Source organism: Hemicordylus capensis, chromosome 2 (genome assembly GCF_027244095.1).
Source record: "Hemicordylus capensis ecotype Gifberg chromosome 2, rHemCap1.1.pri, whole genome shotgun sequence".
NCBI lineage: Eukaryota > Metazoa > Chordata > Lepidosauria > Squamata > Cordylidae > Hemicordylus > Hemicordylus capensis.
Genome location: NC_069658.1, coordinates 354,742,629 through 354,765,234, shown reverse-complemented (window position 1 = coordinate 354,765,234; position 22,606 = coordinate 354,742,629). Strand labels below are relative to the sequence as shown.

General features: G+C 43.9%; 1 protein-coding gene and 1 long non-coding RNA gene across 5 annotated transcripts in view; one reads left to right on the top strand and one right to left on the bottom strand.

Annotated features, from left to right (window-relative positions):
• The first annotated feature begins 5,922 nt into the window (after positions 1-5,922).
• LOC128345416 (uncharacterized) lies at positions 5,923-13,399 on the top strand. The gene is made up of 3 exons (XR_008316449.1): positions 5,923-6,076; positions 10,041-10,148; positions 13,221-13,399. It is a non-coding gene; the product is annotated as an uncharacterized LOC128345416 (long non-coding RNA).
• A 4,551-nt stretch (positions 13,400-17,950) lies between these two features.
• The window catches only part of RAD50 (RAD50 double strand break repair protein), an 88,537-nt gene continuing 83,881 nt past the window's right edge, over positions 17,951-22,606 (bottom strand). For all 4 annotated transcript variants that reach the window (XM_053297307.1, XM_053297306.1, XM_053297305.1 and 1 more), the window contains 2 exons: positions 18,934-19,067; positions 17,951-18,303 (listed from right to left, as the gene is read on the bottom strand). In XM_053297307.1, coding sequence (XP_053153282.1) covers positions 18,117-18,303; positions 18,934-19,067 — 321 coding nt within the window. In that variant the 3' untranslated portion in view covers positions 17,951-18,116. The remainder of the gene's footprint in view (positions 18,304-18,933; positions 19,068-22,606) is intronic.

The following is a 22,606-nucleotide window of genomic DNA, read 5'->3' as shown; positions in this document are numbered from 1 at the left end:
CTTCTTCCATGCGTCCAGATCACACATGGTCACTAATATAAAAGAACTTGGTCCAGACCTATTTTGTATACTAGCTAATGAGCATATTTAGTATATAAGTCAGGCCTGGTCTGTAACAAACTCCCATATTTACCAGCCACAGTGGACAATAGCCAGGGATTATGGGAGTTGGAGGCCAACATCTGCAGGGAGCAGAAGTTGCGCAGCCCTGTAGTATGGTAAGCTTACACATGCATTTCAATATCTATGATGCAGCACATCTGTCAAGAAACCGTGGCTTAAGCCATATTGGTCTAAAGGTTGTTTTGATTCAGATTGTTATAATGCTAAGAAAAACTTAATTAAAGCTTTCAAGGAATATAGGGAGAATCCAGCCTTAATGCCTCCCCAAAGTTTATTGCTGCAGAAAAAAACAGAATAAATTATTGCTCAATAATAGTAATCATCATCATCATCATCATCATCATCATCATCATCATCATCATCCCCCAGTGAGGCACTTCCTTGGCATGGTTGTGGGGCTTGCGTTATCTGAAGAAGGTGAGAGCTATGCCAGAGGTCCAACCATACTGGACAGGTCTCACCAGAGGAGCCAGACAAAGAGTGCCTCTCCCATCAACAATATGGTGAGATGTAACTTTAATAAATCTATACCGGATCGGTCGTTGCCCGGGTCAACAAGGACCGTGCCAGGTGCTGGAGTCCCTGGACATCTGGTGGCAAGTGGGCAACAGGACTCAGGATCTTCCGTTGAGCAACCAGGGCTGGAGACTGCAAGGTTACTGGAAGAAACATCGCTTAACCGAAAAAAATATACGCAAAATGCCAACAAGGAAATAATGATCTGCTATGACAAGTCTAGTCCAACTAGAAGAAGTTATTTAAAAAGAATGTACCAAATTTGGAAAGAGAAGCATCCAGATACAGAAATAACAGAACAAAGGCTAGCAGACCAGAGAAGATTCATAATAAGAAATAAAGTATTCACAGGAGTTGAGCTGGAAGAACTGCAAAGAGCAACACAGGCTCAAGATATGGAAGAAGAATTACCACCAACTGAAGAAGTTGCTCAGGTGCAGGTGGAGGAGGTGTTGGAAATAGAGGATGCCACTGTTGCTGAACTGTTTCAAAATCAAAACCAGGCAACCTCCCCTTTGCCTTCATCTCAAAAACCCGAATGCCGTTTAACAGAAAAGCAACAAAGCAAAAAATAACTGAGCACATGAACCAAACAACCACCAGGGTTCGACTTCCAGCTCTAAAAACACTTGCCAAAAAACAACTTGCTCAGGCATTAAAAGATGTCAATTCTGCACTTGCAGAAATAACAACCAATAATTTGCAAGAAACAAGCCAACTAATGTACAGTGCAGCAACAATAACAACACAAGAGCTCGGATATAAGATCAGTGGACCTGTAAAAAAAAAGAAAGTAGTACATCACCTAAATGGAATATTAGATTAGAAAATAAAATCACCAGGCTTAGATCAAATGCTAGTAAATTGAAAGATATGAAAGACAAGAAGCTGAAGAATGAAAACACCAAACAGTATCTGATCCAAAAATACCACCTAGATTCAAGGAAAATTAGACAAGTCCTGGAAATAATAAAGCAGCAAATAACAGCAGTGTCAAAGAAGATTAGCAGATACGAAGCCAGAACTACACAACACAGGCAGAATCTCCAATTCCAGTCGAATCAGAGACGTTTCTATCAAAGCATAGAAGGAGAAACTGCAAGAAACATAGAAACACCAAATATCCAATAGATTATAATAAAAAAGCAGGCTGGGTGAAAGAGGGCGAAAAATGTAACCAACAAATGCAAGATCTAATAATAACACCAGAATTAATAAGAGCCAAGAAAATTAAAAATTGGACTGTACCAGGCAACGATGAGCTGCATGGCTTTTGGCTTAAACACCTAACAAGCCTTCATAAATAACTATCAAAACAGTTCAATCACATTTTGCAAGGAGGTGATATTGAACAAAGGCTAACAACTGGGAAAACTCATCTCATAATGAAAGACCCAGCAAAAAGTGCAGTTCCAAGTAATTATAGACTGATAACCTGCCTGCCAACCATGTTCAAATTATTAACTGGAATAATAGCAGATGGAGTGATGCAACACTTATTAACTAACAAACAGCTTCCAGTTGAACAGAAAGGAAATTGCCCGAACACCAGAGGCACAAAAGACCAGCTGCTGATTGACAAAATGATTTTAGAAAATTGCAAGAGAAGAAAAACAAATCTAAGTGTTGCATGGATTCACTACAAGAAAGCCTTTGACTCATTGCCTCACACATGGATACTAAAGTGTTTAGAAACAACTGGTGTCAGCAAAAACATTCAGATATTTATTTTAAAAAGCAATGAGCATGTGGAGTACACAGTTAACAATCAATGGTAAGACACTTGGACAGGTTAGCATTAGAAGAGATATTTTCCAAGGGAACTCACTGTTCCCTCTGTTGTTTGTAATCGCCATTACTCCACTTTCACAAATACTAAACAAAACAAGCCTCGGATACCAAACATCTAAAACAGGCATCCCCAAACTGCGGCCCTCCAAATGTTGCTGAACTACAACTTCCAGCATACTCAGCCACAAAAAATTGTGTCTAAGGATGCTGGGGGTTGTAATTCAGCAACATCTGGAGGGCCGCAGTTTGGGGATGCCTGATCTAAAACATCAAGTAAAATAAACCATCTGCTGTACGTGGACGATCTGAAGTTGTATGGAAAGTCCCAGTCAGAAATCAAATCACTACTAAACACTGACGGATATATAGTAGCGATATAGCAATGGAGTTTGGACTAGACAAGTGTACTGCATTAATAATGAACAGAGGAAAAATAACTAAAACAGAAGGAATAGAACTGCCCAATGGAAGCAAAATCAGGAACCTGGAAGAGAAAGAACATTACAAATACTTGGGCATTCTCCAGGCTGATAACATTGCACACGCTGGAGTTAAAAGAAAAACTGGAAGTGAATACATCAGGAGAGTTAGAAAAATCCTCAAGTCCAAACTCAATGGCGGGAACACCATACAAGCCATAAACACCTGGGCTATACCTGTTATCAGATACACTGCAGGAATAATAGACTGGACCCAGGCAGAGCTAGAGACGCTAGTTCGTAAGACCAGGAAAATCATGACCATCAGTCATGCTCTGCAGCCCCGCAGTGATGTAGATAGGCTATACCTCCCTCGCAGCTCAGGTGGAAGAGGAATGCTGCAAGTCCATCAAAGAGGAGGAGAAAAGAGGCCTTGAAGAATACAGAAAGGACAGTGAAGAAGATGCACTTCAAATGGTCAAGAACGCGAAACTATTCAACACCAATGAAAGAAAGCAGGCCTACAAGAACAAACAAGTCAAGAACCGAGCAGAAAAATGGAAAAATAAGCCACTGCATGGTCAATATTTGCAGAATATAAGTGGAAAATCAGACATCACCAAGACCTGGCGATATCTGGATAAAACAAACCAGTCAATAACACCTGTCTGACTGTGTAAATAAATAAATAAATAAATAATAGCAGCAGCACAGTGAAAGCTGCCTGGCAGCAACTGATCATTGCAGCTATGGCAAAATATTTAGCTAAGTTTTGGCACCATATTGCGGAGAGACCTGCATACAGTCCATCCTGTTTGGACTGTTGTATTTCAGCTGCAGTCTGGGAAGCCCATTTTAGTGATTTATACATTGAGGAAGCTTCTCTGAGGTGGAGTCTGAGTCTACTTTTCTCCCTGAGTGGCCTCCAGTTACGGCTGCAGAGGTAACCAATTTGATAACTCAGTAAACTATGCAAAGCGCCCACTAGGTAGCAGATTGAAGTCCAGGACACCCAAGGCAGCATTCTCAGAAATGCTACCTGTTACACTCGTAGGGCCAACGAGACAGGCATTGCTGAGATTTGTTAGACACTGGGATATATTTTGGGACAAGACGAGCCTGTACAAAAGGGACGGGCTCCACTTGAACCAAGATGGAACCAGACTGCTGGCGCTTAAAATCAAAAATGTCTCAGAGGAGCTTTTAAAATGGTGCCTGGAGGACAGCCAACAGAAGCTGGCAGGGGTGTAGCTAGGGGAGAGGAGGCCTGTGTTTGCTTCTCTCCCTAGCGCCCCCCCAGAGTGAGGGAGATAATGAAGAAAATAGGGAGGGGTGGATCTGGGGGGCCCTCAGGAGCTGGAGGGCCCGGGTTCTATGAACCCATCTGCTCAATTATAGCTGCACCCCTGGGAGCTGGGCAGTATTCAGTTTGGCAAATGCCATCCCTCGGCATCCCATTGTTCCCCATGGGTGACTCCTAGGGATGCCGTTCTAGAATTTATTTTATAAATCTGATGTGATGCCTTTAAGTTCTAGTGATAAAGATGATTATTGTAGGGTTTGGGACTTCAGATGCTGTCTGGATTCTTTTAGTTATCTTGGGATGGTAACTTGTAGAAAATCTTTGCAATTAATAAACTTAAATTTAACTAATTTTTGGTAGAAATAAAATTGATTTAGACTGGTAGTCAAAGATTCCTTTGAGTCTTTGGAGCAAAATAAATGTAATTTAAGATGAATTTAACACTGAGGCTTATATATATATTCTAAGGGGTTTGCCTATTTTTATATTTTAATCATATTTTAAGTGGGTATATAAATTAATCAATGGATTTTTATGGCAAGGTGGTTCGCTTAGATTATCTCATCGTAAGCTTTAATTACCTATAGATTTATATATTTAATGCATTACAACAAATCCTGGATAGCTTTTCCTCCTACCACACAATCCACACAATCACTTCTACCCAGGTTTTCCTCCTACCTTCTTTCCACACAACTGAAAATTGGGAGCACACACAGCTCCCAAACCCAAGTAGATCACAGTTTCTGACTGTGTGAATGACCTCATTGGGTTACTATGAGACTTTCCTCACGATCAGTAAGAAGGAGCTACAGGGTGAGAGTGGGGAGGAAGCTTTGAAATGCTTACCTCCCTGCAGATGATCTGGGCTGCTGGTCTGGGCATGGAGATTGCACGCACAGCTGCCCCCTTGGGCAGCTCAGAGGGTTGGGAGACAAGGTGCATCGCCCTGCCCCAGAACTCCCATAATGCACTGCGCGAGTGTGCAGTGCATTGTGAGGATCCCCCTGATGCCGGCCAGGAGCCCCACAGTCTCCCAGCCCCAGCTGCAGGCATTCGAGGCTGGCAGATGATCCAAAAAAGGAGGTTAAGGAGGCACTTGCTTCCTTAACCTCATTTTGAAGGCGGGCTCCAGAGGCAGGCTTGCTGCCATGGTGCCGCCAGGAGTAGTGCAGCTCCTGGTGGTTCTCTTGAGCAGGGGAAACCAGGCTGAACTTCCTTAGTCCCGTTTTCCCTGCACATGAGAACAGCCTCTATTACTGCTATTACAAATATATAGATTATGATATTCTGTTGGTATACCATAAAGTATGCTGTCGGGTCGGTGTCGACTCCTGGCGACCACAGAGCCCTGTGGTTGTCTTTGGTAGAATACAGGAGGGGTTTACCATTGCCATCTCCTGCATAGTATGAGATGAGGTGGACAGGAGAGCTGGTCTTGTGGTACCAAGCATCACTTGCCCTGGTTGCATATGAATGGGAGACTTGATGTGTGAGCACTGTAAGATATTCCCCTTATGGGATGGGGCTGCTCTGGGAAGAGCATCTGCATGCAGAAGGTTCCACCATAGGCGGAACTAGGGGGGGCAGGCAGGGCACGTGCCCTAGGCGCCACTGAGGGGGGCCGCCATGCCAGTTCCTGCCACCCCCACCCCATTGCCCACCTGCCCAGCCCCAGGGCCCCTCAGCCACTTGCCTCCAGCTCCGGCCTAGGATCAGCGAGGCCTAGATCGGAGCAGCCTGCAAACTGCAGAGCTCTTCTCTCCCCGCCTCGCAGCTGATCGGTGGGTGGGCGGGGCTTCCAGAGAGGCCTCCTCCGAGTAGACCTCCCTGAAGCCTGAACTCAAGTAGGCCCCAGCAAGCCAGGAAGGAGGCTGGCAGAGCTCCCTGCAGCAGACCCGACCATCCAGCACAGCCCTTGCAGGTAGGCTGTGAATTCCTTTTTGTGGTTACCCCCATATATAGGGATCTGCTTGCCATAGGGCTTTGATATGGGTGGTGGGGCAAGACTGAGAAGTCTCTGAATATTTAATTTAAAACATACTGAAAAATGTGCTGGCTTTAAAAACAAAAACTATCTAAAAAGGCCTATAAGTGGCTTGTTTCATGTCAGAAAATTACAAAAACTTCTGGAACAAATATTTATTCATGAATTCATTCATTCATTCATTTATAAATGCACTTATGTTCAAGTTGTTTTGCAACTCAGAAGGTCTGAGTGAGAACTGTGAAGCATGTGTTGTGCTTTTATTTTATTTTATTTTTCTTGTGTGTGAACTGCTCTCCAATAACTTGCAGGGACTTCAGAGTTAATCTGGCCAACATGTGAATGCAGCACCTCCATTCCAGAGGAGATGTGTCTTAAAGGGCTTTAAAAGCCTCGTGCGAAAAACCTCCTGGAATCAAACTTGACTGAATTTGTTCAGAATTCTGAGAAAACAAACATAGGCTCACTCTGCATGGTTGAAAGTCTCCTTTGCTAATCTGCAGCGAGGGGGCCATTTTAATAATTAGCATTGCTAGTGTGTTCTAGGCATTAAAAGTAGCACAAATATATAGTACTCAATGTATATCACTATATACTGTGAAGTGTGCATGTGTGTATTCAGTGAAATGTATTTCCAGGCAGCATACTTATTTTGAAATATCAGACTTAAATCCTTGGGGGCCTGGGATGTGTGGAGGCCCTGGACTTTGAGGGGCTGGGGGCCCATTTTAAAATCTCATCTCTGGGCCCATTCCAACCTTGCTATGCCCCTGGCGGTCACTACCCATGGGTTTCTGCACAACACCTGCACAGAAGAAACTTCCATGTAGAAAATGTGTCTCTTGTAAATTGACTGTGAATTTTCCATCCATGACTTGGATATTTGAGAGTTAGAGTCAATAATAAAAGAACAGCACACTGCTTGTGTCAGGAAGGGGCAAATTACAATGATTTCTTAGTCTGGCATGGGGTGGTTCTGGCCCTGGCAGAACTTGGCTGTCTTGCTCCTGTTTCAACTGCCTCTGTCTAGTGTGGCAAACTAATGTATCCTCCTACCTCTTGATGTCAAAGTAAGCACTGGTGTGGTGAATGCACATATACCCCATCATGAGCCAACAGTCATCATAAGACAAAGGCTGGCAGGAATCATTCCCCCCCCCCACCACCACCACCACCTTCTTCTTCCCCTATTTTGCTAGTGGCTATTTGGGCAGGAGTTCCTCTAGGACAAAGTCATGTTTTTTAAAAAAGAATGAGATGAGACAGAGAAAATGACACTTGGAATCCTCGCATAACTCCTGACTGTTGTTCTAGGTCTTTTACAGAGATGGCTCATGTTTTCAGGTTTTGATCAACAACCATGTCTAGATGGTACAGTGTTCCTTTTAACAAGGATTTCCAAATATTGTTGACTACAAGTCCCATCATTCCTGTTTGGACAGGGGCACAATTTCAGTGCTTGCCCTAGGCGCTATTTTCCCTAGTTACGCCTCTGGGTTTCACGTTCCCTCCCTAGCATCTCCAAGATCGCGCTGAGAGAGACTTCTGCCTGCAACCTTGAAGAAGCCTCTGCCAGTCTGTGCAGACAATACTGAGCTAGATGGACCTATGGTCTGACTCAGTATATGGCAGCTTCCTATGTTCCTATGATGCCTTTCTGCATCTTTCTATATCTCTGCTGTGCGATATAGGTGTTTCCCATAGTCTGAGAAACATACCAGCAGGAATTCAAACCAGCAACCTCTGGCTTGCTAGTCAAGTAATTTCCCCACTGCGCCATTATGTGGATTGGTATACCATAAACTAACTGCTAAACAGAGTGACATCCAGACTAACAAAATGCCAATGCTAAGGGAGTTTTGCTGGAGCTTCAGTTGTGTTTAACACATAGCACCAGCACTCTCAAAGGAGGAGGAATTTCTGTGACTTCCCTTTCTACTGGAAGCAAATTGTGCCATCTGAAAATATGTCCCTGAGGGTTGCGCAGCCCCCTGGGACATATTTCTGGTTGACGCCGAGAGCTTCCAGGAGAAGGGGAGGTTGGAAAAATTTGCCTCCCCTACAAGCACTGGATCTGCACTAGTAAACAACTCAGCAGCAGCATCAGTGCATGGCCTCATCCCAGTGACACATGCCCCCACTACCTCCACCTCTCTTCCTGCCCATTGGCCAGCTACTGTTGTTGCTGCTGCCATTTGCACTTGCATCAGCTTCTGCTTGCTTGCTGGCTGGCCCACCAGCCAGCTTACTACTCCACCACTGTTTCTGCCTTCACCACAATGGGAAGGCCAGGAAGGCCAGGAAGTGTGGCAAATAGAAGTGGTGGTGGTGGTGGTGGTGGTGGAGGAGGAGGTGGAGGAGGAGGCAAGCCAGCTGGCCAGCCAGTAAGCAAGCAAGTGCAAGATGGCCAGTGGAGGTTGGCATGAGTGTCAGTGGCAGCAGCAGCAGCAGCAGCAGTAGCTGGCCAACTGGCCAGCAGAAAAAGGGGCACGACGGGCAGAGGGATGGAGGGGAACAGTCCCTAGGGGTGAATGGGTCCATGTTTTGAGGACACCCTGGAACACCAGTTGATCTGCCCCTGTCCCCATTCATACAGACCCATCTCCTTAATGAATGTTAATGCCAAGATACACACAGTGACTCTAGCTCAACAGATAAACTCTGGAATTTCCACAATTATCCATCCATCTCAGGTTGTTTTCATTAAGGTTTAGAATAGGCCAGACCATCTTAGGGTTTTCTCAAATGTTCCCTTTGTGGATTTTTCCTTTCCTTACGGAGTAGGTGTGCTCTGTGAATCACCCCCTCTAGTCTTGATTATGATGTCATGCCTCATAACATTAACCAGGCTGCAGATACTAGGCAGCGATATCCCCACTTACCGCTAATTTTTAATCTTCTTCTCGAGGGCTCAGTTATCACTATTAGGGAGTGAGATGGTGTTCATGCTTATGCTATATGCCGATAGTGCCTTGCTTCCTCCCACCCTCCAGTCCCATGATGTCTCTTCCCTTGATTGCTTTGATTATCAAATTTGGGAGCTTGTTGAATTATACAGTGAATTACCCCCCAAATGACCTTGCATCTTAGTGTCGCTCATAAAGATCCTGTATTAAATATGTGGGGCTTTAAACGGAGTGATAGCAAGTTTAAAGATCTAAGCCTATTGATTCTTAATGAACTTTAGCAATCTGCTTCTAGCAATGTAGGCTGACATGCTGTGCAGACCATAGGCAATGGGAAAAAACTGCAGTGATGCTGCTAGCACTACTGCTGGTTCTCTACAGAGACACTGCAGCGTCTAGTTTGGCTGCAATGGCAGCACTGTCTTCTGTTCCCTGTGCAACTGAGCATCATGTCAGCCAGTGTCTCTAAGTAAGTGATTTGACCCTAGCGCTCTTCATGCTTCTGAGGTTTCAGAAATCATTACATGTTATTGTTCAATGGTCCTCATAGTATGCTCTAAGATTTTGTTAGAGCCCATGTTGCAGTCTCGCTTGACTCTGGAAAAAATAAATAAATTGTGATTAGAACTGAATGCACCTATTCACAGTACCAATGTAATTATTTATTTATTGTTAAATTTATATACCGCCTTTCATTAAAAAGTCCCAACTTGGCAGATGATCATGGGAAAATAATTCTTGGTGAAACTGCCAAATATGATCCGACACTTCAGCTTATCCAGCAAAAATAGTTTTTCATGCATATTGGACTCTGGTCAGATTCTATCAGTTGGGTATGAATGAAATGCATAATTGTTGGAAGTGTAAGGAGGGGGATGTGGGTTTATTACATTTGTTTCTTTTGTAATGGTATGCTTCTGTTTTAGAGGACAGTAACTGAGTGTGTTATGATAATTTAGTTCTTTCGAGAAAATATTCCCTTAGCCCCATTTCAGTATTGCAGAGCATCCTTCTTGACGTAGTAGGAATGACCCCTAAGCAATGGAACGGAAAGAACAGGACCTTTCTTGTGGCTAACCATATTCATCTACAAAACTGGACATGTAAGTGCTCCCTAGAAATGGGAATTTAGGTTCCAGGGTTGATCACGCTAGCAACAAAGGAACACACCCCTTTTTCTTCAGAAAAGTGTGTCTTCGTAAATATGGTAAGAGCTGGTCTGATCTGCGTTTGCGATGGAAGTGATGGATGAGCGAGTGACTGATTCACTATACATATAAGTGCTGATGATGTTTATTGTGCATATTGCACCACTGAGTCTTGGATGACTGGGTGAAAAGAAATTTGAAAAAGATGTTGGAAGCCTTTATGCAAATGTCCCTTTTCTGTACTTCAAGCACAGTCAAGGGGGTGGGGGTGGTGGTAGATCTTAATGTATAGGAAACCTTGGGGAGCAGTCCCCCCCCCCCACAGATGCTCTTCTGTGCACTTGGGCCATGTTCTGCTCCAAGTGCGCCCACTCAGAGGCGTATCTAGGGAAAATAGCGCCTAGGGCAAACACTGAAATTGCGCCCCCTGTCCAAACATCTGACACCCATCTTTCAGATAACTTTACCATAATATCAGCTCAAAAATACAAGTCAAGCTCGTTAATCTTTTAATCTTTCAAAAACTATTTAGCAGTGGACTTAGCCAGACCAAAAAATGCTAGAAAACTACAAATTTCAGTATGCTGGGGCTCATGAAATGCCCAAATACTATGTGGAGGTGTACTTGGAAAACTAAACAGAAGTGCCTGTCTAATTCTCTACTATCCATTGTAGCATCACCATTACATAAGTTTTAAAAAGCAATGGAGAATTTGACTTTTCCCATATACTCTGTAAATAATTAAAGGATATGCAGAGTAAACTGTGTCACTGCTTGGAATATATTCTAGTCTTTCAGAAAGACAGTTAAAATGAGAGAAAGAGAGCGAGAAACTCCCAGTGGGCCTTAATACTAAGGATTTCACACTGATTCAAAGACAAACTCACCATTAATAGCCATATTAGCAAGACATCACATTTAACTCACTTATCACAGGAAGCAAAGTAAGAGCAAATGAATACAATCCTAGCTCTTAAGCGTCAGCTCAGTATTCACAAGCCCTGATTCTCTGTACATAGTGCCAATCTGAATACGTGTACAGTGTCTTATATTATATTTTTATTATTATTATTTTTACCCGTAGCCCCTTTGGGGGGCTTCCTAAAGGCTGGGGTTTTTGCAAAGATTTCCTCTCACCCCGCTGGCCTCTAGGGCCTTGCAGGGACCATTTGAGCATGTGCAGTGGCCGTTTTTAAAAATAATCTTTTTTTTTTAAAAGGCCACTGAAAACAAAATGGCCACCGCACATGCTCAAATGGCCTCTGCAAAGCCTGGCATGACCTAGAGCCTCACAGAGGCCATTTGAGCATGCACGGTTGCCATTTTGTTTTTGGCAGCCATTTTTTTAAAAAAAATAATTTTACAAAATGGCGCCCCCTTCAAGTGGCGCCCGGGGCACGTGCCCTGCCTGCCCTACCCCTAGATACGCCCCTGCGCCCACTTTCAGATGATAAGCTGGTAAAAGGTGCAGCACTTTGCTAATGGTGATAGACATGTTCTGAACTTACTACCTAGGGTGACCAATTATGCTTGCTCACACTTCTTAGAAACATTTAGGAACAATGGCAAAAACATGTGAATTCCAAGAGGATTTTGGATAACTTGAGTAATGTCTGTTATAACTGATGGGATGTTTTAAGAGCTTTCGCTATTGGTGCTTCAATTATGTTGTTGACTGCTTTAATTTTTATTTTATAGTAAGCCACTTTGAGCGCCAGATATAGAGTGGCATATAACATTATAAAAATAAACAAATGATGGACTTGCTAGCATTGTATTTCTCATACCAGAAGAGATTAACAAAACACAAAAAGCCAGACTGATTGCTGATACTATGGGCCATGGGTAAAGGAACCTGTCATTCTTCTGTGACTACCATAGATTTTGGTGTTAATAAAAAAAGGAGGGGGGTCTTTTAAAACTCTTCTTTTCGAAGCAACATATCTTATCAGGCAGACACATCACTTCAGGCAAGAGGGAAAGAGATTTTATCACAAAGTGACGCTGAAGAGAAAATATCAAACTTGCTCTGATTATGACAGTTCATGAAGTGGAAGAGGAGGGCCATTTCTTGGGAGCCAATAGAGAGGCATTCTGAGAATATGCCCCAGACTGTGGCCAGAATTTATACATCTATCAAATTAATAATGGAAGAAACTGAACACGTCACATCAGCCAGAGTACATGGGGCACGAAGTGGAAGCAATGTTTCATTCACATTAAAAGTTGTGCTAATTGATGACATCAAGAAGTTCCGCATCCGATGCTCAGCATAGTCTAGCTGCATCTATTATAAAGCAGAAAATACTGACTTGTGAATTTTATGTTCTTCATATAATTATGTATTTAAATATGCACCCTGAAAGTGACTTCTAGTTTGAAGAAAATATTGTAGCATAGAACCAGCTAAATCTAGTCAAGATTAAGCACCAATTTTATTTATTTGTTTAATTTATTTAACATATTTATATATCGCCCAAAACCTGCAGTATAAACTGGGATATTTATATTTATTTATTTATTTATTACATTTTGTATCCCGCTCTTCCTCCAAGGAGCCCAGAGCAGTGTACTACATACTTAAGTTCCTCCTCACAACAACCCTGTGAAGTAGGTTAGGCTGAGAGAGAAGTGACTGGCCCAGAGTCACCCAGCTAGTCTCATGGCTGAGTGGGGATTTGAACCCAGGTCTCCCCGGTCCTAGTCCAGCACTCTAACCACTACACCACGCCAGCCAAAACCTATTGTAAGGGAAACCTGTGGCTCCCTAGACAATATATGTAATAGACTGAATGCTGTTACTTATTTTGGATGCCAAATAAAACTCCAGTCGCTGCATTTGTGTAGATCTGGGCGGAAAGGTGTTGTTTTGTTAAATTTCCCCTCAACAGTGGTCTTCCTTTTCCTTGTATCTGCTGTGTTGACATCTGCTCCTACGTATTCAATCTGGCTGGAATTTAGCAAGACAGGTGAGGGGCTGTTAGGCATTTGTTTCACAAGGGTTTTGTTTTGTTTTTTTGTAATAGATGATGAGTGCATTGCACTATGCTGACATCTACCTCAAGCAAGGAGAAGCTTGTCAGGCAGCTGTTGAACAGTTTCTTCTATGGGCAGTCAGCATGCTGTACCATGCCCCTGCCTTCTTTACCTAGCAAGAGCTATGTGGAAGATGAGGGTGTGAGGCAATTGTCACAATGTGTGCTTTTTTCTTTTTCTTTTCTTTTTAAAAGGATGTGTTCACACAATTGCTGCCAAGTCCAGAAGCCAAGAAAATGAGGTTCCCAGCAAGGGTGTGCTCCAGTGTTTCCTATTCTTCCCTCCTAAGTTTCTGCCGATTTCTTCTGCCCAACTTCAAATCTTGGTTCCAAGTGGGTAGAGGGAGTTGGTAGAATCTGAGACGGATGGGTTGGGAACTGCTAGTTGGCAGGTTTGCACTCCACACTGGGCACAAGTGCACACTGGGAGCCTCCAGACCTGGCAGCGACTGTGTGGACCCACCCTAAACTGGCAGTCAGCATGCTGGATGGTAGCATGTGTCCCTGGGTGCTTGGCCACCATCTTGCTGAGAAAAACTGTCCTGTTGCACCAAGCCAAAGGTTTTACTGCTTTGACATTGGAGGTTTCATTTAGATAACATGGCTGGCAGCCACTGATCCCAGACCTATCCTCCATGAAGTTGCCTAGTCCCAGGGCTAGCCTTATGGGTGAGCAAGCCCGGTGGTTGCCCAAGGTGCCTGCCTGAAGAGAGTGCCAAGCTGAGCTTGCTTGTTTGCTAGTTGTTGAGTGCATTGGCTTCCATGATAAGCAGCCCTCCGGCGATGGAAGGAGGGAGGGCTGTGGGTCCACAGGAAGCCTTCAGAGTCCCTTTCCACTTGCAGAAGTCTCTTCCTGGGGGCTCCTCTCCTGTGCCCCCTGAAGAAGCCTTCAGTGCAGAGCCATCACTGGAGGGCTGCACATCATGGAAGCCACGATCTGCAGTGAGCTAGGGGGCAAAAGCCGAACCAGGAGAGTTTTCTCTGCCTGATTTATCGTATAGTAAGAGAAAGGGCTAGGTTGGGGGAAAGTTGGAAGGAAAGCCCCAGAGAGAATAAAGAGTAAAGAAGCAGCAGCTGTAGAAGGCCTGTGAGGCTTCAGGAGGATTCCAGAAGCCGCCAATCCCCTGGGAGCTTTACAACATGGCTTTTAGCTTGCATCCTCTCCACAATGGAGGGTGTGAGTCCACGTATCAGCTGGATTTACCCCAAAGTCCCTGCGAGCTATCAGGGACCAGTACACATCCGATTCTGCTTTCCCCCGAATTACTGCTGCACGTTCTAGCTTGGCTCTAATTATGCCCAGGGTAAAAGAATCTTCTATATGCGGCAACTTTCTTTTGAAAATCCGAGCTTTCTGGTATGCGCCACTGCTTCTCCCGTGATGTGTGGAGTTATTGCTAGTAATTTGTTTTTTTTCAAAACTAGCACTGGTCACCATAGGAACATAGACTTTACATATGCAGATGTTGTTGAAAGATGCCTGGAAGCTGATGTAACCTGAGCCCTTTGTGCATGAGGCTGCATTTTCTTTCATCACAGAGAGCAACAGCATAGGGAGGCTGGTGGTGGCCCATGTGTGGCTGCTGCAGCCCCCTGACCCCACCCCCATGTGTGATGTCAGACACAGGGGCCCGGCTAGCCACACCCCCGCAGCTGACGGGGGATGTGGTCTCCCTATCAAATGGGGCCACATGGCCCCGTTTGGAAAGTAGAGCAGCCTGCACACTGTTGGGCAGTGTGGGCCAGAAAGACTCTCCCTGGCTTATAGGTTTCCCTCCCTCCCTTAAAGGCAGGGAATGCAGTTGCAGCCACACTGCCAATGCAGCACGGGCCGATCTTTCTCCTAAATGGGGCCACACTTGCGGCCCCTGATTGGTGGCGGCCCGGGTTCTTTGAACCCTTTGCCCAATGGTGGCTCTGCCCCTGACAGAAAGAAAGCAATGATTTCTTCTTTAAACTTCCATGGCCTCTTAAATGGTCTGGGGTTGTGAGGGGACATGAGGTGATGGAGGTGGTCACAAAGGCTACTTGATTGTAAAAATCAGCAAAAATGTGGGTCAGATTCGGCAGGTTTGGGTTAAGTGTTCTGTTGTTTGATCCGGCTGCTTTGCAACTTGTTAGTCATGTGCAAACAGGTTTGACATCAAACATGTTCAAGGTCAAACCAGTTCGGTTTGAGTGTTTGGGGTCAAACCAAACTACACCATTTGGTCTGACCCCCCCCCCAGCCATTCGACGGGGGGATCAACATTTTTTTAAAAAAATTACATATTTTTTAGAACTTACTCCCTCTGGGAGACTTGCTCTAGATGGTGGGGGGGGTCCGCAGGGGTTCCCCCTCCCCCCTGCTTGCCTCCTTGCCTCCCAAACTGGCCCGTTTGGTGCCAGAGAGAAAAGGCCTGAATGGGCCGAAGAGCTGGCCAGACCTGTTTGGGAGGCAAGGAGGCCAGCCGGGGGAGGGGAACTCCCACAGACCCCCCGCCACCTAGAGCAAGTCCCCTAGAGGGCGTAAGTTCATATATACACACACACATACTTACATACATATTTAAAAACACAAAAATTCACGTACCCCCTCCCCCCAGACTGAACCAAACCGCGGTGGTGGTGGTTCGAGGGGGTGCCAGACCAAACTGGGCCAGCTGGTTCCGTGCACACCCCTACAACTTCTCTGACCGGTCTTCTGTAACCAACTGTCAAACTAACAACAACAAAAAGTCTCTTGCCACCTCCTCTGGGATGTGATTGGTTGGAGAAAAACCCCAAAGCAAGCAGTGGGAATGCGCACGGAAAAAGATCTGCAGGGATTGTGGAGAGGAGCCAACCCTATGTGAGTGGTCATTTAATCCCCCCCCCCAATTAAACATCTGAAAATCTGCCTCGAAGCAGATTCACTTTCCACATACCCGCAGCATGAAGCCATGTCTGAATAACTTTCAGATGGAGAACAATTATGCAGCTGCAGTGAGGGGAGACAAGAGGGCTCCAAGTACCCCCTGGGAGGCTTTCAGTCTCCTTAGGAGTTTGGTAGGAAAACATCTTTTCCAAGCCCTCTAAGTACTCTTGATAAAGATTCCTATCAAAATGTGTTGAGAATAAATTATCCTTTTCATGCAGCTGTTTTTGTCGTTGCTTTGGTGGTGATCTGTAGCTGATATTAATTGTCCATATCATGTTGTTGAGCCCTTTGAGGGAAGCCCTTTGAGCCCTTTTGAGAACCCCTGGTCTAGCTCATAGCACTGTAAAGATCTGGGGGACAATTGTAAGTAGAGCATTCTCCCTGTTGTGGATGGTGTTAATAGTTCTGTTTTCTATCTCCCCCCTGTCCCACCCCCAGATGTTTTGAAGATACCTTTTGAGTGCTTTGTTGATGCTTGATGCTTTGGAGGTTCCCCAAAGGAAGACTAAGAAAGAGTCAAGCACTCAAAAGCACTTTCTTCTTTTCTACACTTCTGCTTCCTTTCCTGTTCAGGGGAAGGATAGCTATTACATTCTAGTGTGGGGCACAGCAGACAACTCGAGACAACTCATAGGTCAGGACCTAGATGGCTGCTATTATGTCAGAAACTCAGACATGTTCCTGGTGTCATTCTGAAACAGGCCCAACATTGTTACCTTCCTCACCATTTACTACGAAGGATGAAAAATTGAACAGTTGCACTGGCGGGGGGGGGGGGGGGGGACCTGTGCAATTGCACAAACGTTCCATTTGAAAGAAACAAGATGTGCTGCAGTTGTATAAGCATGATTGCCCTAGCACAACACTGGTCTGGAATGAAAGCTCCAAGTCGAGTGCAACAGCTTTGTGCTAGTGTGATGTCCTCCTGCAAGCACTGTGTTAGTCAAGATGTCAGCCAAAGTTTTTATTATAGATATTTGCTATGCTTTACAGGGTGTTTTTCCCCTCTTCATTATTGATTGAAACTTTAAGAATAGCTAAAATATCAAGTATTTATTAACTGTAGGATGAAAAACTGCACCTAAATGCAGGCTTCTAACCGGATCAAGTTGCATGTCAGCTTGCATGTTATCTTTTAATCAGTGGTTTGATTGTGAAACCTTTTCTCTCTCTTCATTCTTACTTTGGATATACACCACAGGAAATTTTAATGTATAGGCAAATCATGCGGGCATGCTGTAAATTTATCATGACAATGTGTTTTAAGGAGAATGCAAATATCACCACAAAATATCCAAATTGCCATATTTTTTCTAAGTGGGTCAAAATTTGATAGAATAAAAAAAGCTAGTACAGCAACTTGACAGTTTCCCTGTATAATGTTGTGAAAAGCTATTATTTATTTTGCCCAAGTACAAAGCCATCTTACTTGGAATGCCTTCAATCTAATCTGCAACCCATATATACTTAAGTACCGACTTGATGGCACACTCACCTTTACTTGACCTGAGCCATACCTGGGGTTCTCTGTTAACCCCTCCCCACAGTAGCCCCTCAGTTCAGCAGAGACAAGTCCATCTTATTATTATATAATGCTCTTCTAATTGTTACCTGAGACATCAGATACAATAGCCTCTGCTGTTAATTCCAGAGGCCAAAATGTCTTGAGGAGGGGTGTGCTTTAGTTCCACCGCCCTGTAATTAATCTTGTATTGTGGCAACACCATCTAATTTCAGAAGAGCTGGCTCTGCCATGATCCTGGATTCTGTCCTGTATAACTAAGTATCCTCCATATCAAAGCATTAACTTTTAGAAAACAGGTTTGTGTTAATAACTTTTATTTTATTGAAAAGGGGAACACTGAGATTAATTAGTAGTTTGTTACTATTAAGTAAGATACATTCAACGAAATATAGCTCCTATCATCCAAAGGAGAGTCTTCATTTTCATCACAAGTAACGTTATAATATAAAATTACTTGTAAGCTCTAGTGAACATAAGATACCAAAGATGTGACATTACATTTCACAATCTCTGAACACTGGTCAAGGTTCTTCTTAATTCTGTAGAATTTCTCCACATACTCGGAACGACTCAAAAGCTCCACAAAGTCTTCATCGTGTGTTATCACAAGCAGTTGAAAATTACGCTGCTGGGATCTACTTTTTATTATCCTGTAGAAAATGTTAAGAACATAACAGAAGATGTATGCTAACTTTTGACAACTGGCAAACATTCAGCATGACACTCTAGAAATCCTGTTAATTAGTCTAGTCATTTTTATTTAAAGTTTGTCTATACAAGGCTGCCATCACTACCACCAAACAGACCCTCAACAATATTCACGTCTCAGATTGTTGTTCCCCGCACCACCACCAAAAGAGAACATCTCTGGTGTACTCATGTGTCTGACTGGAAATGCAAATAATAAAAATAAGAATGCCCCCCCACTCCTAAATAACCCAATTAGCAGAGAAAGAAACAGAAAAGCAGGGATGGGAGACTGAAAGGGCCTTGGATGCTTTTCACATTATAAAAGGGGAAGGATTAAAGAGGCCCTTTGTTTCCAAATCTGGTGTGCATGAAGAATGCATAACAGAGAGGGCCCACCAAATCTTTTGCTGCTGTTCATATTTGAGGGGAAAGGTCAAAGAACCCCTTACCTTGCCTTTAGATTATGTGGAGAAAGCAGCCAAGATGCATTATAAGGGCATTCCTCACAAGTGTTAGCTCTTTACTGCTATTATTTAGGGCCCTTATACGAATCTTTCCCTGGCTTCTCAATAAAACCCACAAATACTTACTCCACCAGGGCATGTGCAAGAGATTCAATATTCTCTCGATCAAGATTAGTAGTGGGCTCGTCCAAAGCAAGAATGCCACAGTTGAGACAGAAGGACTCCGCCAGAGCAAGACGAATAATGAGGGAAGCAAGTACCTAAAACCCAGAGTTCAGTAAGTTAACCATTTTTTTTTAAAAAGCACAGTGACAAGGGCCTAGTCAGACTACAGACTGGGGAGTGACACTGAGTGCGCTCCTGTACAAAAAATTTCTCCACATAGAAAACCAGCATGTCAAAGGGGAAGGAGTCCAGCCTTTCCTCCCGACATGCTAGTTTTCTACATTTTGTAGTCCTGTAAGTACTCTACTTGCAGCCTGTAATGGCACAGACCAGGCACAGAGACCAGCAATAACTAGGCTCAGAAGTGCAAAGAAACACCTTGTGCAAAGGAAGAGACATGGAAACAAGTGCAAAGAAACACCAAAGTGCAAAGAAAGAGACATGGAAAGATGATCTTAATTTAAAGTTATACAAAAATAAAAGAATAGCTCTAGACTAGAGACTTGCATTACTTTTGAGCAGTCTAATAGTCATGGTCTCCCCACAAAGAATCCTGGGAAATGTAGTATGGCAAAGGACTGAGCATTCTGTTAGAGATTTCTAGCCTCCTCACAAACTACCACTTCCAAGGTTCATTGGGGACAGAATAACTATTCAAGCAGTTTAAGCTAGCACTGTAGATTCAATACATTTATATTGTAGATCAAGATAATATATCTGGGAACCAATTTGATGCTGTGTAATTCAGCAAGCCTTGTTGCCATCAACAGCTTGCGACTGAATTATTATTAAAATGTACAAAAATAGGTAAATATTAGCTGTATTCGTAGATAACACTTATTGCATAACCACTGTAACATTCGTTGGCCTTATTGCTCCTACTTTTCCCCCTGGTGGTATCACACAGAAAGAACAAACAAAACTGTCATGTGTAGTTCCACTATATGCAGGCCTGGTTTGTCTGCAGGGACCTCCCAAAGCAGCAAAGTGGGGAAGCCATTCTAGTCTGAGATAGCACAGATCCAACAGGCTAGAACTAAAGCACAGCCAGAAAAATATACGCATGCTGTAGGGAGCTGTGGTTAGCTCTGAGGACCAAGACAGACAGACACACAAAAGGATGAGTGTGGCTCATGTTTCCAAGAACATGGTGGGTAAACATAGCATATACATAGCCTCAAAAGGTGCACTTCCACTGTTTTCCAAAGGTTGCCATGGGGAGCAGGGAAGTATAAATTCCTCTTGCATGCAATTAAACCACAAGCCGTTGTATATAGGCATGCACCGCTAATTCTCAGAAATTGCCCTTAAGAGAGTCCTATTGTTAGGTGCAGCTTAATGTATTGCCATTAGCCTGTCCTGAGTTGGTTATATGTGCCACCTTGAGAACAGCGATGATAAACACGTAATACTTGAGTTTATTTAATAAATCTGAATCAACTGAATATGTTTTTCTGGAGAACAGAGAAAGAATAGTATAGAACAATGCTTCACTCTGTACAAAATGTTTTGACCATGAAACGTTTCAACCCTTTAGGGCCTGTTTTGAGTTCGGAGCAGAACCACTGCATTTTGATCAAAATGTTTCAAGCAGCATTTCATGCCCCCATTAGGGATGTGCATGAACTGGTTCGAAAGTTTTTCGTTTGAGCTGGTTCAGAGGCGGGGGGGTGTCCTCTAAGGGGCAGGGAGGGTGCCCTTACTTGCCCCACTGATTTCTCCCCACCAGTGCTCTCCCCAAAAGTGTTGATGCAGGGCTGCAGCATACCTTCTTGCAGCCCCAGTGAATGTCACCATGTAAATGGCCAATATGCATGTGTGCGTGCCATGTGCACGCACGTCGGCCATTGCATGGTGATGTTCACCAGGGCTGCAAGAAGGTGCTGCAACCCCGCACCAACGCTTTTGGCGAGAGCGCCAGCAGGGCAGGTAGTGGAGGGAAAGCCCTCCTGTTATAATACAATAGGTTGTCCTATTGCTGCTTTAACTATCTGGTTTTGCTGGATCTCAGACTGACAAATGAAGAACTTGGCTGCCTTCCTTCCTTGAGTTGTGTTTTGTTTGTGAGATAGTGTTGTGGTGAGAAATTGACAGTTGCAGCTGTGTGTATTGTGTAATATTGACCACCTTGCTACCACAAGTCCAGCTCTCATAAAGGAGAGCTGGTCTTGTGGTAGGAAGCATGCCTTGTCCCCTTAGCTAAGCAGGTTGCATTTGAATGGGAGACTACATGTGTGAGCACTGTAAGATATTCCCTTTAGCGGATGGAGCCACTCTGGGAAGAGCACCTAGGTTCCAAGTTCCCTCCTTGGCATATCTAGGGACACCAAAGTGGTTTGGGTATTTTGTGGGGGTTTGGGGGAAAGGTTTCAAAATTGTTTAAAACTGCCCACTTGCCCATTTCTTTTGTGGGTTGAGTGGTAGGTAGCACCCATCTTGCCCTACCACCTACTTTGGTGTCCCTAGGAGCTACCCATGGGGAACAATGGGGTATGTCGTGTTTTCACATTGTTCCCTATGGCCGAAACACTTAAAATGTTTAAAGCTGTTTTGTTGAAACAGCTAGCTCGGCACCTGTTTTGACAAAATGTTTTGGTCATTTTGAGCTCAAAACAGAACACAAAATCAGTTCCGTGCACATCCCTATAGCCCACTTTGTCCACTTCCTCCCTAGGATTTCCAGTAGTTATGATTCTTTTCTATTTCAAGGACTGGGTTAAACCAAACAGAAGCCTCAAGAAGATTCATGGAGAGGTTCAAAGTCCAAAATCCCCACTAAAAAGATCCAGGTTACTCTGAATTGTGGGTGAAAAAACCTAGCGGGTGTTACAGAGAGTACCATTCATGAGAGATGTGAGTAGTACTGTTTCATCACCTAGCAAAGTTAGTTGAGCAATCATGAAGCATCATTCTGGCTGGAAATGTATGAGATCATTACAGAAATCACGGTATAACCCTTCTAGCAGATACCATCTGAATATGGTGTGTGTGTGTGTGTGCCCTAGAGTCTAAGCCAATCGTTAATTGAAAATGGCTAACTGCAACTTGCTGATATGTTTAAGAGTATGACATAGAATAGCATCAAGTCTGTTGCTGAGATTTTTTTTTTTTACCGTTTAGGTACACACACAGACACCTCTACCTTCTTTTTCCTCAACAGTGCCACAGTGTCTTCTTCCCCTGTTGTTTGCAGCACTTGTCTGCTTCTCTTCTCTGCACAATCCCAACAGCCAACTCCATTCTACCATCCTGCATCTCAGTTTGTCTTTCTCCTCCCCTTGATCCCCCAGATGCACATGCTACTCTGCTGTCTTGCTCCAAGACATGAGAGCCTCTGGTGCAATATGAAGGAATTGTAATGCTTTGCAATGGAAGCCCTGCAGCCCCCATAATAGAGCAAAAGGGCACTGGAAATGATGTCCCCTCCACTGACTATCTGGGGGTCACTGAGCGGGCTTGCCCTCCATCCCCAGCTTTTTCTTAAGAAGTTGCTCAAAAGTAATTTTTCCGACTCACTCTTTCCCAGCTGATATGCTGGAACCTTAATTCAAAAAGTACAAGAGATTATACCAGAACAAAATTCAGGGAAATGACAATAGCTTATAGTCCAAAAGCCCACACCAACATAGGTTTG